The following is a 14,856-nucleotide window of genomic DNA, read 5'->3' as shown; positions in this document are numbered from 1 at the left end:
TTAGCCTGATTTTTGAGTTCACAGCTTCACACTCCTGCTGTGGTTGGTTCTCTTCAGGGCTCTGATGGAGAAGGATGTCAGCATTCCCCCCGAGACCTTCCACAAGCACGTGGACGTCAGTTTGACCTACATCAACCGATTCCTCAAACAGATGAGCAAACTCTTCCTGGTCGAGGACCTCATCGACTCCCTAAAGGTGGGTTTAAGTGTCTGTCCAGCTGCCTGTCAGGCGGTTCACCCCCTGTATCTGGAGCCTCTGACTATGATGGATATGTTGGTAGACCAGTAATCCATTCCATCGTATCCTGGTGTGTGTGGGTGGATCGTTTTTCCCGTTTACCTCGTTCATAAATCTACGTACACAGCCCTAAACAAGGTGTCAGGCAAGACGGTCCGAAACAGGTGACAATCCGGACTTGTTCCCATAGGCCTATGTCTATTCTTTCCCCCTTAAACTCTCCTCTCCTGCCGCACAATCATTTTTATTGACTCTCACACAATCTGAACACTGAGCGATCCCTGCTGTGTGTGTGTCTATAATAAGCCTCTCCACCACCGACCCTGGTCATGTAGTTAGTAACTCAACCTTCTTGTATGCTGCAACGTTAGTGGGACAGTGATCTACTGTAAAGCCCTTCATCATGTGACTATGACAGAGAGCGGGAGAGCTCACGGTATGTCAATGGCATGCCCGTGTGCGTCAATCACACAGGGCAGGCGCGACACTAGCCCTGGCTGAGCACCGCGGCCATCCGATAGCAGCTAGCTAGCTGACCCAGAATGCAGCTCACTGCTAACTCTCTGTGGAGTGAGTGAATAGGAGGGGAGGGAAGAGAGGAGAGGAGAGCTACTGCCAGTCTTAACACTTCATTATAGCCCAGACATACCAGCCCATCAGACCAAGACGACTGTTGCTGGTCGATCCCATGGCCACTCATGCAGGGTTAATGCTCCTTGCTGTGGCTCCATTCCCAGCCTATTAAATCAACATTCCATCCCTTCCCTAGCCGGAGGTAGAAGTAGCCCCTAACCACAGATCTAGGATCAGATTATCCTACCTCCCATGCCATAGCATAAACCAACAATGGGATTAGAAAATATTACAATATTTGACCCTAGAACAGTTGTTAAGGGGCAACTTCTTAATCCCCCCACTCCTGAGTATGGATACCATGAGTATGTATAAACCGAGGATGAATTTGGGAGGATGCAACTGTACCTAACGTTCAGATAGAAATGTAACGCATAGAAATGACACGATTCCCTATCCTACATGACAGAAAACCGTGCCTGTTCTACATTTCACTCTGCAACGTTTGAACCGCTTCACCCCTCTGAATAGGCCCCAGGCACCCAGTGTTCTAATCATTGACTTAATATGGCATCATTGGCTCTGACCCGGGTCTTTCTTCTTCTCCCAGCTGGCTGTAGTGATGTGGCTGCTGACCTACGTAGGAGCCGTCTTCAACGGCATCACCATCCTCATCCTGGGTAAGAGGCTACCTCAGCACTACACTCAGCACTGCACTGCAACCAATCAGAGTAGCAGCTAGGGCCCTGAGAGGAAAGGTTTTGAATTCAGCAGCTGAATGATTGATTGCAGCTCAGCGATTGATTGACAGGTCTGAAACCCTACCAACTCTGTGACTCTCAAACATATCCTGCTCCTCCCCTGACAATCCCACCCTCGGTGATCAGTTGAGAGGCCAAACTGTTAAGAATGTGGCTAGGATAGCACATGACAATGAGGAAATGAAATTGAAAATGGGAGGAATAATATTGTTTTCACCAATAACAATTAGAATTTTGTACCTTGTCCGGTTAAGAAAAAACATAGTTATATTGCACGTCAAATTCTCATTTTCTTTTTTACACAAATAATGTGATCACAATAACGTAGTACAATTACAAATGTGAATTTAGATGTATCTTTTAACTATTTTCTTTCTCAATATTGCAGTGTTATCTGGTATGGCATTGAACAAGACCTGTAATCTTGAATATTCAAACTGGAGTTTTGGTTTGTCATATATTAACATAAAAATAATATTGCAATATATTGGCATATATATATATATATATATATATATATATATATACACACATACACACACACACACACACACACACACACACACACACACACACACACACACACACACACACACACACACACACAAAATGTAGCTCTGGTAATATGGGTCATATTTGAACAGTTTGGGTTAGAATAGTGGTCTCCAACCTTTTCTTTCATAATAGCTACTTCATACAAAAACATGTTTTTTCAAGCTACTCGTATAAAATGTGGTTTTATTTTGTTGTTGTGTCGGCCTAATTTGATGAATAGAAACAAAGAACAGCATTGCATACATGATGTAACTGCGTTTTGCTTCTTAAAACCACACATTTTGGGATACCTAGTCAGTTGTACAACTGAATGCCTTCAACTGAAATGTGTCTTCCGCAGTTACAGGACCAGGCTGCTATAAGTTCATTTCTAATAAATGTTTAATTGTCATTCTGTTGAATAGTGGCCTATTTAACAACACACCACAGTGAGTAGGCTAAATGTATTTGACAACAAATCGGGAAGAAACAGAATAATCATGAAAATAAGAGCAATAACAAAAGTGTAGACTTAGCAAACACATTGCTTGACTGTTCCGCTTCTCATCTGACATGGAATTTTTCTGGCTCCGTTGTTTAAAGCGCTGTCAGTGTCACCATGAAAATGTTTAAAACTTGTCTCGGTAGCATACATATTTGATGCACCAAGGGTAGAAATGGCTTATTTGGTCGTTATTACTTACCAAGCAAAGCAGAGCGGTTTTTATCAAGGTACACATATCTTGTGCTTTTTCATTTTGCGCATAGGTGCATACAGACACACAGTTATTTCACAGATTTAATCATGTAATATTTGCACGCCTATTTTGAAAGTGGGGATGTAGCTCCTCCATTTCTCAGGCGCCTGTGGACATACGGTAACTGTCCACTCTCACATTCCTTCGCCTCTCCGGTTCATGCTCAAATGTTTCATGCATGTTTAAACCAACCTGGGCAATGGGACACACTTGAAAGGGGTCAAAGTTCATGAAATGTGCTATAAAAGGTTTATCATCAAACATTTTCCTTTACATTAGAATTATTTTTTTTAATAATAATTTAACGTTAGTTCAGAATCTCACTGGATTACTAAAAACCCAGTCCCAGCACTTTTACTGTGCAATTACATCGCTATAATGCTTGGTAAACGGCATCGTTTAGAATAGAAACTCAGGACAATTGCTGTGAGACTAGAACACTGTGTGGGTGTTGTTAGCGTGTTGTTAGCGTGTCACACTTGTTCAGTGTCCACCCGTGACCTTTCCCTATATTGACAAGACTGATGATAGTCGGAGGTCACTGGCGGGACAGACTGTGGCCTTCATATGATTGGCTCATTAGACAAGCACTACCCAATAGCCTGCTGCTCTGACAAACACTGGATTATTGATCTAAACTTGCTTAATGGCGTGTCACGCCATCGCAGTTTACAAGGTGTTACAGCCTAATTGGTTGTTTTTGTGGGGGGATTTCTTACTAGTAAAATGTTCTGCACTGTCCTTTGTCTACGTCCCTGAAAGCGACTTTATTATTATTGTGATGGACTATAAATGGTAACTTTATATAGTCCTGTGATGCTTTTTGCCTTTTGTAGAGGTCAGTTGTTATTTTTGTTATTTCAAAGTTTTTCTTTCTCTCTCCAGCTGACATCCTCCTATTTGCCGTGCCCCCGTTCTATGAGAAGAACAAGGTGAGAGTCTGACCCTTGACCCTTTGTCGTCTTATAACATCAAAGAAGCAGAGAACTTTATTTTTGCATTACGTGCTTTAGAACTATGTAGAGATGAGTCATGCTGGTGAATCATGCCATTTACCTAGAGCTAGACCTATATATGGTTCTGGATCACCCATGAACAGTGATGATGATGATATCACTTTGCGGGCACATACAAGTCATCACCCGCCGTTCCACTCTGTGTGACCTCACTGGATGACTGGGCTCTCCGAGTCGTTGGAGGCTATTTTTGCATAGGACAAGGCTGACGGGACAAGTCACTTTGCTGTCACAGTTACAAGATGGCTTTAAGTGTCTGGTTGAATAAAGTCATCACCTTTACTTAATGTTTCCATATCTTTTACATGCTTACTGTGAACTGTATAGGTCTGTTGAATTCACGGAGGCCTAGATTAATGGCTGCATTTTACTCTTCTAAACACACACGCGGTAAACATAACAACCCCTAATACCATAACAACCGTAATACGGTAACAGTCGTGGCATCTGTCTACTTGTGTTTTTTATCTCGTAACTCATTTTGTTTGAACAATGAGGCATTGTTTCATGTTATTCGGATCAGGTCTGTTTTTGACCCAGACGATCTGTAATTTAATGTAAAACTCACTTGTCTTCCTCTCTGTCTTCCCCAGACCCAGATTGATCGCTACATGGAGATTGCACGCACTCAAGTCAACACCACAATGGCTAAGTAAGTGATCCCAACCAAAACTTTTTAAATGCCAACAGGATGTCTCCGATTACAATCTACCTAAACTAGGGCCTCCCGGGTGGCGCAGTGGTCTAGGGCACTGCATCGCAGTGCCACCAGAGACTCTGGGTTCGAGCCCAGGCTCTGTCGCAGCCGGCCCGTGGGTCCATGGGGTGACGCACAATTGGCCTAGCGTCTTCCGGGTTAGGGAGGGTTTGGCCGGTAGGGATGTCCTTGTCTCATTGCGCACTAGCGACTCCTGTGGCGGGCCGGGCGCAGTGCACGCTAACCAGGTCGCCAGGTGTACGGTGTTTCCTCCGACACATTGGTGCGCCTGGCTTCCGGGTTGGATGCGCGCTGTGTTAAGAAGCAGTGCGGCTTGTTTGGGTTGTGTTTCGGAGGACGCATGGCTTTCGACCTTCGTCTCTCCCGAGCCCGTACGGAAGTTGTAGCGATGAGACAAGATAGTAACTACTAACAATTGGATACTACGAAATTGGGGAGAAAAAGGGGGTAACATTTTTTTTTTTTTTTAAAGAATACAATCTACCTAAACTAACAGTTTCATATACAATATCAGAGATGTGTATGTTGACATGTTCTCTTTGTCTTTTCTCTTCCAGGTTGCAAGAGAAACTCCCTGGAGCCGTCAAGCGTACGAAAGCTGAATGAGCGGCCCGCAGACATCTAAATCACCATCCTCATCACATTTATCCCATCTTAAATCCCCTCCTCCCTGCCATCCCCTCCTTCTCAGTCCTCCTCCCCCTATCCACCCTCTAACCCCCACTCCCTCCCTCTTTTCCACCAACCACCATACCATCTGCACTGAACCAGCTAGGTAGAAGAAAACAAGTAATGCTACTCAATATTCAATGTAAAACCGTGCAGCTTAACTAAGAGCATTTAGAGAAAGAACTTCGCCTACTGTGTCTACAGGAAACACGTCTAGCGGGAGGAAATGATGTAATGCCGTGGCAGGACGCCTGTCTTTGGGCACACTAAAAAATGATGCAGGGGTCAAGTGAACTAGACGGAATCTATGACCTGGTTTTGTAGTGTACAGTTGGAGTGTGTAGGGTTTGTCATTGACGAGTGAGGATGAGTGTTAGTCTCGCAAAAAAAGCAAATGTCTGTACTTTTAACTAATATATTCAGCTGAAAGTAAACAAAACAAGTAGAAAAGTAAAACGCATAAAAAGAGCAAAATGATTTTAAAAACGTACCTTTGGGTGTAAATTGTGGCTTGTCTTTTTCCTGCTCTCTCGCTCTGTGACAGCTGTGTGGATAAACAAAAAATATATCAAGTTTGTGTTTGGAACGTGGTACTGGGATTTCACTGTTACGGATTGGCCTGTTTTGGTGTTATTGTGTTTTGTTCACCTTAAAGGCACTTATGTATGTATAACGTTTCTGCAATGCACTGAACTTTTTTTTATTTTTATCCCACGAGCAGGTTGAAATAAAAGGATTGGAACACTGAACCAGCTGTGATACTTTTGGTCTAGTTCACCCTGTTTGATTTGAATGCATTTGGTATAATATTTCTGTATATACACTACAACGGGGTCCCTCTTTCTCTGCTGTATGAAACGAGTTAGCCTTGCTTGTTATGAAAGGAGAACTCCCTCTTACAGCGGTCATAACTTGTGTTTTGTCGCACCTGTTCAAGTCGACATCAATGTTTCAAGGTCGCCTGTAAAAGTATATTATTACTATTATTGATATGATTCTTATTGCTTATAGGATTGCTGCTTTTGACACCCTTTCAGCCTCGTAAAGGCTCCATAAAGCTTCATAGTTGCTTCATGAAGCTTCATAACCGCTTGACTTCTCCAGTGAGACCTCTTGGATATGGGTTCAAAGAACGGCCAGTTTTTGACAGTAGCTGGACGTATAACTATGACGGAACGATAGATGCAAGAAAAGATTTGGTGGGTGTTGTAATGGGTTTTAGTACATTTTTTCTTTGAATGCCATGTAGTGCATGTCATTGCATGAGCTGGAAACATTCGCACACTTTTTTTATGTAGGCTGTATCATATTCTTAACCCATTTTGTTTTTGTTTATAAGATGATCATTATTTGTGATTGCTTAAATTTGTGTTTTGGTATCAATAAAAACCATCTATTTTAGGGCTACTTTTCTGCAATGGCAAAGTGTCTTCGAAAGGGATTTTAGAAATTGAATTTGAAAAATATTAAGACTGTTCCTATTCTGATCGTCAATACTCCTTTGTGCTCGAAGTAAGTTTGCACCTCCGTTGTAATTTTGGGAGGAATCCCTCTACATTGGATGGTCACTAAAGATAAAACACTAATGTTGTAACATAAATTATACAATGACCGTTTCGCATTGCCTCAATGCATCTACTACTACTACTACTACTACTACTACTACTACTACTCAAATGTATGTTAACTGCTGAATGTTACCCTGCAACAATGATAGAACATTCCTCCCCATGCATGAAAACCAGTGTTTCACAGTGGCCCTGATGTTGTCAGTGTGCACACCGCCTCACAGAGATGTGGTGCAACAATGCTTATTGGTTCCCTTGTTCATTCAAGCCAATGGACACATACTCTACTTGCTTCACTAGGGTAAGGTCTAACTCTACCCTCAATTCATCGGCTCAAGCTATTGGACATGTTTGTTCTGGATGTTTGTTTTTCACACGCGCACACATACACGCTCACCCACAGTCGAACGTATCCAATGTCTGTAAACCACTGTGTCCTTGTGATGCTGAACTAATTATACTATCAGTTGCCATGATGACCTCGTGATTACAAGGTGTTCCAGACAGTCAGGCTTTTCATGGGCGCTCCCCCTCAACCTTTTCATTGAAAGCAATGCTACCTATGTTTTCAATAGATTATAATACAGACCTCTTACTTTAGTGTCTTTATTCTTCCTTTGTCAATTACGATATAATTCTACATTTTAAACTGGTTTCCTTGAAGCATGTATTTTTTTTCTCATTTTTCCTGCTGTTTTTTTCCTTTCTTGGAGGGGGTTGGCAGGAGTCTTCTTTGGCTTTCTTTGTTTAGCTTTTGACTATATTGGTAACTAGGTGTGTTAACTAATATCTCCAGCTCTGTCTGTTAGCAATGACTTTTGATCACATTTTGGAGCTTTTGGGGGTGAAGAAAATTTGCAAAAAATAAATCTGTGGTCCCTGTAGTGATGTTAAAGTGGAATTAATAAACATATTTCAAAGGACACAGTTTTGGCTGATTTGTTTGTCCATCTGTGGTCTGCTCTACAAGATTTAAACACTAAACATTACAGCATGTCTGAACCACGGGGAAATACATTTGTGTCAAGTTTGAAAACAAGATTGAGTCCAGCATTCGCACTCCCGTCTGGACAGAGGGATGGGATGGTGATATGAGTGGTTTTGGTAAGATAATACTGTAGCTACTCATTTTAGACCAGGTCTGCATGTTGAGATAACACAGACATGGTCAACCCAATCAGCAAATGTATTGCTTTATGAGTTATTACCAGCTGCAAATGACCGAGTCAATTTTAGCCATCATTTCCCAGAGAACCAGTCAGACAATATTATTCGGACACTTTATTACAGGTATAATTTATGACAGAATGCATGTCTCAACAACCTTTCGCCATGTACAGACGAAATGCAGAGCGGATACTTGAAACATATGAAATTGAGGAAAGATGAGGGACTCAGTCCCTAAATAAAACTGAAGATCATTGCTTGTGTCCTCACCCAAGCCAACTAAGTACCACCAAAGGGTCATTTTAACGTGCCCCTTATACACACCGACACAAACATACACGTAAATCATTGCAACAAACAAGGTTTATTCTTATTTATTCAATTATATATTCACCATATTTAAGTTCTATTCATATTTAAATAATAAGTGCTGAGTCACAAAGCTTTTAACCTTTCTGTGGCCAACGTGGCTCAAAGCCCAGATGTAATAAGTATTTCACCACTCCTTGCCCATTCCCTGCATGCTAAAAAGACCACTGCACAAACTAGGGCTGTGTCTAAAAACATTACTAGCTGTCAAATCCTTGCTTCCTCTCCTTGTTTCCTCAATTCCTATTGAAGTGCATTAGAGGAGAGGATTCAAGGTCCCTCTGGCCCTGCAATGCGCTTTGAGAGGAATTCATGAAACAAGGACGGAGAAAGCACAGATTTGACTGGTAACAATTTCAGATCCAGCCCGAGTCACCAATTAAGGCAGCTTAGGTTAGAGAAAGAGTGGTATTCAACACTCATGTCCCTCCTCTCCACATAACTGGAGAAATGCTGCCATCTGGTTCTTTGAACAAATCAATTAGTCCATGGGTTGTAAAGTATTGTCATGTTTAGTGTTGTAATTTTGATGCGCTATAACAAGCGAGTGAAAGAGCGAGCACAGATGGAAAATGGACAATCCCTGAGTTGTGCTTTTCCTGGTGGAGATATTTTAAAGATCACTGAAATAAGGGCAACCAAGGTGCTCATTTCATAGGTGGTCAATTTGGCGATTTATTTCCTGACGCTGTTGTAATAGTATACTTTTTTTTTAATCACTTTGTTGCATAAACCTTGTAATAGGTGAGTTACTGAAATGGAAGTCTTGCATGTGAAATCTTGTATAAATATGCTCTCTTATAAAAACGCCTAAGCCATTCCAGGCAATCCCTCCACAATCATGCATGACTTCAGAATTGCCATGCAAAATGAAATTTACGTGGCATCGTTTACTTTGATCAATGAAGTAGACAAAATGGCCGCAATTACAAACCCTTTTGTAAAAAACATGTCTAAAAGTGCTTGTAAAAAAAAAAAAAAAAGCTAATATTCAACACTATAAAATAGATTTTTTTGTGTGTGTGAGAAACTTTTTGCTAAGGAGACTCATGAGAAGCAAAAATAGTTGCTGGCCGGTGCAACAACAGTACTGTGACACTGGAAAAGACATGCAAGGTAAGATCTTCTCATTCAAGAATGAGAAAAATGTATGGAGGAAGTCCCTTTACCTCATTGTAAATAAGGAATTTCTGAAATAACTTGATGTATTTGACGTAAGTGAATAAAGATAATCGCATCTTTAAGTGGCGTTCATTGTCTTAAGCAATAAACCTCAAACACCCTCTCATTCAATCACCTACACACCCAAAGCTAGGTTTAAGTACATTTTTGGGACAGAAAGTGCTATATTGTACGCTCCCTGACACATCAATCACCGACTGTGCCAGACACCACTCGCGACAGGGCTCTACCAAGCCTCATGTTTCTAACTTCCTGAGAAAGAGAGACTTGGGGTTGAAGCGGGGAGAACAGAGAACAACCGTGCCTGTCGCCCCTCATCTTAACTGACGAAGAGGCTGGCGGCCGTCTCTCCGACTGCCGAGTGTCCGTGGTCCTGGGAGGAGAAACAGTCGTCCGAGTGGACGAAGTGCGGGGCAGTCTGGTTGTAGCTGAGCAGGGCCTGCTGTCTCTCGTCAGGGCTGTACTCCAGAGAGTGAGGGTGGACCTGCTGGATGTGTCTCTTGATGGTGCTGACTTTAAGAGTGGCTAACGTCGCCCCGCACACCATACAGATCAGCCCGTGTCGCCGGCAGTCATAGTCCATCAGGAACTCCATCCGCCAGCGCACCTGGTAGTTCCGCCGCTGGTCCTTGCCCGGGTAGTGTCCGTGGCGTCCCAGAGTGGCAGGTATGGTGGCGACCCCCTCCTCCTTCTTCACTGTCTGGATGGCGGACATCTTGGGGGTCCGGTGGTTGTTGTTGTTGTCGGGTGCTGTCTTTTCACCCATCTCTCCTGCCACATGGACGCTGATGATGTCACTGGGGTCCACTTCTGTCGGGGGGGGGGGGGCAAAAACCACTTGGTGAATCACTTAGTATTTTTTTTTTTTCTCTGAGAGTAGCTACAGTCTGTCTTTTAAATTTTTTGGGAACTTGTAAGTTTTACCTTCTTTCATCTGCACGGCCAGGTGGTCTTCCGTATGGGCCTCTTTGGTCCAGGCCTCGGCCATGGCCTCTCTCTCCTCCCGGGCCAGGCTGGTGGTCTCAGGGTGGCACTCCTGAATGTGGCGCCGGAAGCTGCTCACCTTGGCCACGGGCAGGGCCTGGGAGCACACCATGCAGAAGGTGCCACGACCCTGAGGCCCATAGGCCACCAGGTAGTCCAGGCGCAGACGCCAGGGGAAGCCCCCGCGGAGACGCCTCTTCCTGGGCTGGCGGAGAGGGAGAGGATATATGGGGCTGGTCACCTCTGGAGCTCCAACACCACCTCCATCCCTGCTACCAACCATGTCATGTATCTGGGACAATGCCTCATCGTTGTCCGCGCCGATCTGGATGGTCTCCAGGTCATCAGGGAAGAAGTCCACCCCAGCCTCTCTCTCGTCTTTGGTGTTGGGCTCCGACTTGATGAAGTCGTTCAGAGGGTCAGATTCTGAAATTGGGGCATGTGGTGGGGGTGGGGAGAGAGTATATGAGTGAGTGAAGACATCAATAGGGAATAACAGAATATCAAGCGGTTTTTCAACAAAAGCTTTTTAATTCGGTGCTGAAAAGAGTCCACTTAACTCTTTCTAGCATTATACAAGACACAAGACATATTGCATATAAAAAACTAGAGCTGCAGTGACAGAATGCCTCTTTCCCTGTACTGTTATACTCAACTACGCCCTCCTCCCCTGTCTCACCATGAGTCTGAGCCCAGGTCTGCAGGATGCAGTGCTTCTCCTCCGAACTGTAGACCAGCGACTGAGGATGGATGTCCAGCACGTGGCTCTTGATGTGGTCCAGGTGGAGCGAGGGCAGTGGGTGGCCGCACACCATGCACACCAGCCTGCCCACCTCCGCCTGGTACTCCATGAGGAACTCCTGTCGGAACCAGGCGTGGAGCGAGTCGTTCAGGTAGCGCTCCAGGGTCTGGGCCGAGGGCCCGGGGAGCTCCTCCTGCTGCTGGAGGGGGGGCGGTGTAGGGGGAGATGGGGTGGTGGACCGGGGCTGGAGTTTGGGGGTCACCATACCATCGGGTTTTCCTGTGGGAAGAGATGGAGAGGGGAAATGCAATTGAAATGTATGTTAATGTGAATCGCGGAATAGGCCACAAAGGGAATGCCTTACTACTACACCAAGCCACTGCACAAAGACATCACCATCTTACATTACTGTAAAAGTGGATGTTAGCAGCATGGGCATGACTGTACAACATACACACATGCTCATACTGCCACCAAGCGCAAAATCCTGAAACTCAATAATCTTATCATAAAACTAGGCCAATGTCATTTCATTCCATCCCCCCCCAGTCTCCAGAAACCCCAACCCACCGGTGGAGCGGAGTGCGCAGTCCAGCAGCTGCTCCTCCTGACCCTGCGAGACGGTGACCACCCCTCCGGCCGGACAGTACAACCTCTGGCCCCCCTCCAGACTCAGGTGGCTCTCCCAGCCCGAGCGAATCACCTCCTTGTCGGACAAACTCCACAGCAGGGAATCTGGGTGCTTCTGTCGAATATGCCTCTTGATGGTGCTGAGTTTGAGAGTGGCCAGCGAGCTCCCACACACCATGCAGATCATGCCGTGGCGATGGGGGTCAAAGTCCATCAGGAACTCGCTGCGCCAATACTCGTGGTAGTAGCGCCGGTGGTCCCGGCCCGGGATGCGGCTGAAGCCGGGACGGGAGGCACGTTGGACCCTCTCCTTGATCCCCGAGGGGCCCGGGACGGGGGACAGGAGAAAGGGGGAGTCGGGACCCTCTGTGACACTCCAGTAGCTGGTGCCCGGGGAGCAGAGTGGGGTAACCATCTCCTCATCGCCGTCATTGTCCACGTGGCCATTGGTCAGATCGTCTTCCTCTAGGAGGGAGAGAGTGTTAGAAGATGCAAGTACAGTAGGTATAGGTTATATAATGAAACTGCACATTTCAAAGCTTTATAGCCTACAATTCATGGCCTATTTCTCAGATGACTGGTGGTACATACTCTGCCTGACATTCCAGATATTCATTGCGCTAGAAATAGGATGAGACAAAAATAGGGATTCATAATAATTTCGTTAATCTGTGGATAATACTGCGCACAGCACCACAGCCATCAGAGCGGGGGAAGCGACTCCATTTAGCCGATTTAGCCAGCCGCTGGTTTCCGCTGGGTGGCGACTGTGCATCACAGCAAGCAGCCAGCATGCTATTTTGCCTTTGTTTATAGTGGAGCCACTGACACAAGAGGACATGCTGCTAGATGGCATTGTCCGTCACACGGATTAACTGTGTCTAATGGTGCCAGGCGGATGAGGGCTCGAGTGTCCATAATCTCGAAACAAAAACATGACAATATTTACCTCTTGAACAGTGTCCCAAGTCACTCGGCTCTCGTGTTGCTTCCTCCTCTCCGCTTATTATTAATGAGAGAGAATCTGTCTGCTCAGCACACGGGTGGACCACAGGCTCGCTCTCCCCCGTCTCTTTCTCTTCCATTACTCTGCAACGGTACACTATTTACGATTGCCTTCAATTCGCCTTGATAAACCAGGGCGGCACGGTATTTTTGGAGAATCATTCGGCAAGCGTTTTGTAAGCTATCTAGAACACGTTCGGACCCATCGCTTTTTGGGTGCCCCCGTGCTGTCTTTATAATGTGCCCCTCGTCCCCCCACGCGCTCAGCTCTGGAGCCAAGTTAACTTTTCATATATCAGCTCGACATTTGGTCGGTCATATCCTTCTTCGAGTCTGCGGGTGTGAGTATCTGTTGTGTATGGTAAGCTATAGCGGCCTCCTGTATGTATTTTAAGGCTCTGCTTGTCTTCGGGGTAGGGAGCCGAGTTTGGGGCCCCTGGGGCTCCTTAAGGGGCTCCTGGGTAAATTTAAAGAGACAGTAGCGGCATTCACGCAGCGACACGCAGACCCGGGGGCCAGATCAATGATTTACAGTGTTTATAGAAAGTCCACACCCCCCTCCTCCCCCCTTGGATTTCTTCACATTTTATTGTGTTACAAAGTGGGATTAAAATGGATTTGATTGTCATTTTTTGTCTACAATCTACAAAAATATCATAATGTCAAAGGAGAAGAAAAATGTAAAAACAAAAAATGTGATTAATGAAGAAAAAAAAGATACGTATTCACACCCTGAGTCCATACATGTTAGAAACACCTTTGGCAGGGATTACAGCTGTGAGTTTTCATAAGAGTTTTGCACACCTGGGTTGTACAATATTTGCAGATTATTTTCAAAATTCTTCAAGCTCTGTCAAGGTTTTGGGGATCATGGCTAGACGGCAATTTTCAAGTCTTGCCATAGTTTTTCAAGCAGATTTACAGTCGAAGTCGCAAGTTTATTAAAACTCGTTTTTCAACCACTCCACAAATTTCTTGTTAACAAACTATCGTTTTGGCAAATCGGTTAGGACATCTACTTTGTGCATGACACAAGTAATTTTTCCAACAATTGTTTACAGGCAGATTATTTCACTGTATCACAATTCCAGTGGGTCAAAGTTTACATACACTAAGTTGACTGTGCCTTTAAACAGCTTGGAAAATTCCAGAAAATTATGTCATGGCTTTAGAAGCTTCTGATAGGCTAATTGACATAATTTGAGTCAATTGGAGGTGTACCTGTGGATGTATTTCAAGGCCTACCTTCAAACTCAGTGCTTCTTTGCTTGACATCATGGGAAAATCAAAGAAATCACTCAAGACCTCAGAAAAAAAATTGTACATCTCCACATGTCTGGTTCATCCTTGGGAGCAATTTCCAAACGCCTGAAGGTACCAGGTTAATCTGTACAAACAATAGTACGCAAGTATAAACACCATGGGACCACGCAGCCGTCATAACGCTCAGGAAGGAGACACGTTCTGTCTCCTAGAGATGAACGTATTTTGGTGCGGAAAGTGCAAATCAACCCCAGAACAACAGCAAAGAACCTTGTGAAGATGCTGGAGGAAACAGGTACAAAAGTATCTATATCCACAGTAAAACGAGTCCTATATCAACATAACCTGAAAGGCCGCTCAGCAAGGAAGAAGCCACTGCTCCAAAACCGCCATTAAAAAGCCAGACTACGGTTTGCAACTGCACATGGGGACAAAGATGATACTTTTTGGAGAAATGTCCACTGGTCTGATGAAACAAAAATACAACTCTTTGGCTATAATGACCATCGTTATGTTTGGAGGAAAAAGGGGGCGGCTTGCAAGCCGAAGAACACCATCCCAACTGTGAAGAACTGGGATGGCAGCATCATGTTCTGGGGGTGCTTTGCTGCAGGAGGGACTGGTGCACTTCACAAAATAGATGGCATCATGAGGATGGAAAATTAGGTACATATATTGA

The 14,856-nt window shown here is 44.6% G+C and overlaps 2 protein-coding genes across 4 annotated transcripts in view; one reads left to right on the top strand and one right to left on the bottom strand.

Moving 5' to 3' along the window:
- The window catches only part of LOC120030190 (reticulon-3-like), a 33,506-nt gene extending 27,490 nt beyond the window's left edge, over positions 1–6,016 (top strand). For all 3 annotated transcript variants that reach the window (XM_038975540.1, XM_038975541.1, XM_038975542.1), the window contains 5 exons: positions 58–196; positions 1,422–1,491; positions 3,750–3,796; positions 4,474–4,532; positions 5,156–6,016. In XM_038975540.1, coding sequence (XP_038831468.1) covers positions 58–196; positions 1,422–1,491; positions 3,750–3,796; positions 4,474–4,532; positions 5,156–5,204 — 364 coding nt within the window. In that variant the 3' untranslated portion in view covers positions 5,205–6,016. The remainder of the gene's footprint in view (positions 1–57; positions 197–1,421; positions 1,492–3,749; positions 3,797–4,473; positions 4,533–5,155) is intronic.
- Positions 6,017–8,098: 2,082 nt separating this feature from the next.
- LOC120030575 (uncharacterized protein C11orf95-like) lies at positions 8,099–13,363 on the bottom strand. Its single transcript, XM_038975993.1, has 5 exons — positions 12,859–13,363; positions 11,850–12,374; positions 11,217–11,558; positions 10,478–10,963; positions 8,099–10,363 (listed from the first exon to the last, which is right to left on the bottom strand). Exons 1-5 carry the CDS (start codon positions 12,992–12,994, stop codon positions 9,873–9,875), a joined length of 1,980 nt encoding a protein of 659 aa, XP_038831921.1. The 5' UTR covers positions 12,995–13,363; the 3' UTR covers positions 8,099–9,872.
- Between the last annotated feature and the right edge of the window lie 1,493 nt (positions 13,364–14,856).

The sequence above is a fragment of the Salvelinus namaycush genome, chromosome 36, assembly GCF_016432855.1.
Source record: "Salvelinus namaycush isolate Seneca chromosome 36, SaNama_1.0, whole genome shotgun sequence".
NCBI lineage: Eukaryota > Metazoa > Chordata > Actinopteri > Salmoniformes > Salmonidae > Salvelinus > Salvelinus namaycush.
This window is presented reverse-complemented; position numbering and strand designations above follow the sequence as displayed.

Coding starts and splice junctions, on each gene's coding strand:
- LOC120030575 (XM_038975993.1), bottom strand. CDS start 12,994: ATGGAAGAGAAAGAGACGGGGGAGAGCGAGCCTGTGGTCCACCCGTGT. Junction 12,375..12,858: donor CTTGGGACACTGTTCAAGAG/GTAAATATTGTC, acceptor TCTCCCTCCTAG/AGGAAGACGATCTGACCAAT. Junction 10,964..11,216: donor GACCTGGGCTCAGACTCATG/GTGAGACAGGGG, acceptor CCCCAATTTCAG/AATCTGACCCTCTGAACGAC.